This window comes from Oculina patagonica, unplaced genomic scaffold (genome assembly GCF_052425735.1).
Source record: "Oculina patagonica isolate OP01 unplaced genomic scaffold, crgOcupat unplaced1573, whole genome shotgun sequence".
NCBI lineage: Eukaryota > Metazoa > Cnidaria > Anthozoa > Scleractinia > Oculinidae > Oculina > Oculina patagonica.
Window position 1 is genome coordinate 1 of NW_027557600.1, and position 2,533 is coordinate 2,533.

General features: G+C 39.6%; 1 protein-coding gene across 1 annotated transcript; it reads right to left on the reverse strand.

The window, feature by feature from the left end:
- Nucleotides 1-37: 37 nt before the first annotated feature.
- On the reverse strand, nt 38-1,456 carry LOC144639972 (uncharacterized). Its single transcript, XM_078499230.1, has one exon. It carries the CDS (start codon nt 1,454-1,456, stop codon nt 518-520), a length of 939 nt encoding a protein of 312 aa, XP_078355356.1. The 3' UTR covers nt 38-517.
- Between the last annotated feature and the right edge of the window lie 1,077 nt (nt 1,457-2,533).

Genomic DNA, 2,533 nt, shown 5'->3' on the forward strand with positions numbered 1-2,533 from the left:
GTGATCTACTTCATATGAGCACGGTTGACAGGGATGGTCCAGTTACCGAGATCTCGCTTCACACCTATTTCCTTTGTGAACAACTGGGGTGATTTTTTTTCATATGAGCACTTCAGCCCGGTTACCGCGATGAAACTTTTCTAAGAAAATAGCTTAGCTTCGGCAACTGGGCGGTCAAAATGGCATAAATTTTGCCTTTCATGTATTTCCACTTTAGAAGTATGCGAATTTGCTTTGTTAGTAAAGTTGGAAACTAGTGTCGATAAAGGTACGATAGTCGCGAACGATGAAACTTTATGTGTCGCTATTTTGGTTTCGTCTATTGGACTTCATGCTGGTCGATCGGGTTGAAATTTTTTCATATGAACAGTCGATAAAATAAGCCCCTCTAGTAACCTAGACAGCCCGATTACCGGGCTCATATGGGGAGGCACTTAGAGTGAAGATGAAGGAATACAAAATTTTACGATCTACGCTGAAAGGAATGTATGACAATTTGAACTTAAAACAAGAAGGATCAAACATCAGCTAGCAAATGCCTGTATGGAATAATAGGCTGGTGGCGAGTTACGTTTGCACAATATGACCTAGACTGGCGGGTGAGGTAGGGCTTTGGACTGTTGTGTAACTTATCAAATAACTCATGATTTCTTATCTTTGGAGGGGCTTCTTGCTTGATTTTAGTAACAAATTCCCGCGATATCTCCGTATAATTGGTTTTGGGTGTTGTATGTCCACGATGTTTAGAGTTACGAGCTGTGACTGCGGCAAACAGGAGTGCTTGGCCTGAAAATTTGACCTCGACGACGAGCATAGTGTGTCTATTACAGCTATAAATGTTTAATTTTTCATATTGCGTCGGATAGGGAAGGATGTGTTCAATAGCCTTGTAATGAAAAGCGTTAAACATGGCATCGTAAAAAGCGGTTGGAATCACCAAGAACGTTTCATTTATACCACACAAATCCTTCCTTGTTCGACGCACAAAGTTTGCTCCATGATGAACCACATAATCCAACACTCCGACTGCTGGCTCGTAATCTAACAGCCACTTCTCAACAAGTCGAAACGGTGATAGCTTTAACATTTCATTGGGTGTTTCTTTGTTGTGGTTGATAACCGCGTCGTCATCTAGAAATATGTAATAACGGTAGCCCGGCCTTCTATCCATTGCGGCAAAGAAAAGTACATTTCGTCCTGATGCAAAATGGGTATTGGGATCAAACAAATAACTGACGTGCGATCGGTTGTCTTCTTGGCACTTGGCTCGGTAACTTAGCACTATCACATCACAGTTGCAGGTCTCGGGATCGCCAATCTGAGAAGAAGTAGCCAAGTTTGGAGGAAGACATTGCTCGGTTTCCGTGAGATAAATAAATGATTTCAATGATGGCAAACTTATGCTTCCTGCTGTTATGTCTTCCTTAAAGTTGAACTTGATCAAAAAGACAATCATACTGATGGCACAAAAGGCCACCATCAAACTGAATACACGTTTAAACATCATTTCATTGAAGGGGATTCTAGAAATGTGCCGAGTACTGCTTAACAAGACGCCGCACCAAGTTTAAAATAGCTGAGGGAATTGTTAAAACAGTGAAATATGAATTATTTCATATACTTAACGTCAGAAACAAATAAGACACATGCACGATGTCAACGATTGCTTGGAAACGATTATCATCAAACAGCTATTTAAAAAAGAAATGGTGTTTCGTTTCCGGATTGAAGAACATGTTTTTACCAGGTTGTGTGGCTATTTTAAAAGTGTTGACATTGTGGTTTCGAGCGTTATTTTTATTGGTTAGTAGCCTCCACTGTGTATATAGAATCGATAACAGTACCTTTTTGTTTCTGAGGAAACGAAAGTAAAGGTCATAGCCGTTCGAACTCCTCACTTCGATACCACGGCAAGTACTAACTGATTCGTATGTTCGATAAATTTGTCATAAAAAGACTTTTACTATCTATCATGAAAATTTAAAAAAGCAAAACTAAAACAAAACCAAAGCGGATCCTCTGAATTACATCGCAATTTTTGCATAGAATTGCTTGGAGCAATTATGGGATGGAAATGACGAAATAGCCATTGTATTATAACAGAAGCGTATGCTTCAGTTCTGAACCAAAGATCTCAGTCAACAAGTTACTAACTTTAAAAGAGCAAAGTTGGAACTTTGAGTTGAAATCCCTTACTACCGGGTATCTTAGCTCAACAAAGACATTTCTCAGTTGTTCAACAAATCAAAGTTGCCCGCTGGCTTTGGAAAAGTTCTACACAGTGTAGATTTTGCATAAAAAGCAGACACTTTGAATAAGTATATGGATGACATGCGGCTAGGCTTGACTCCTTTCCCACATCGAGAGAGAAGAAAACAGCGGAAACCGAATTCAGTTTGAAATTGATAAAGAGTCATTTATTTAGCTGCCCTGGCCTATGGGAGACTCGGATGTAAAAAAAAATTAGATCTGATCAAGTTGATTTGTTATGCTCATAGTCAGATTAGCATTCTACCACGCATATTGGCCTGAG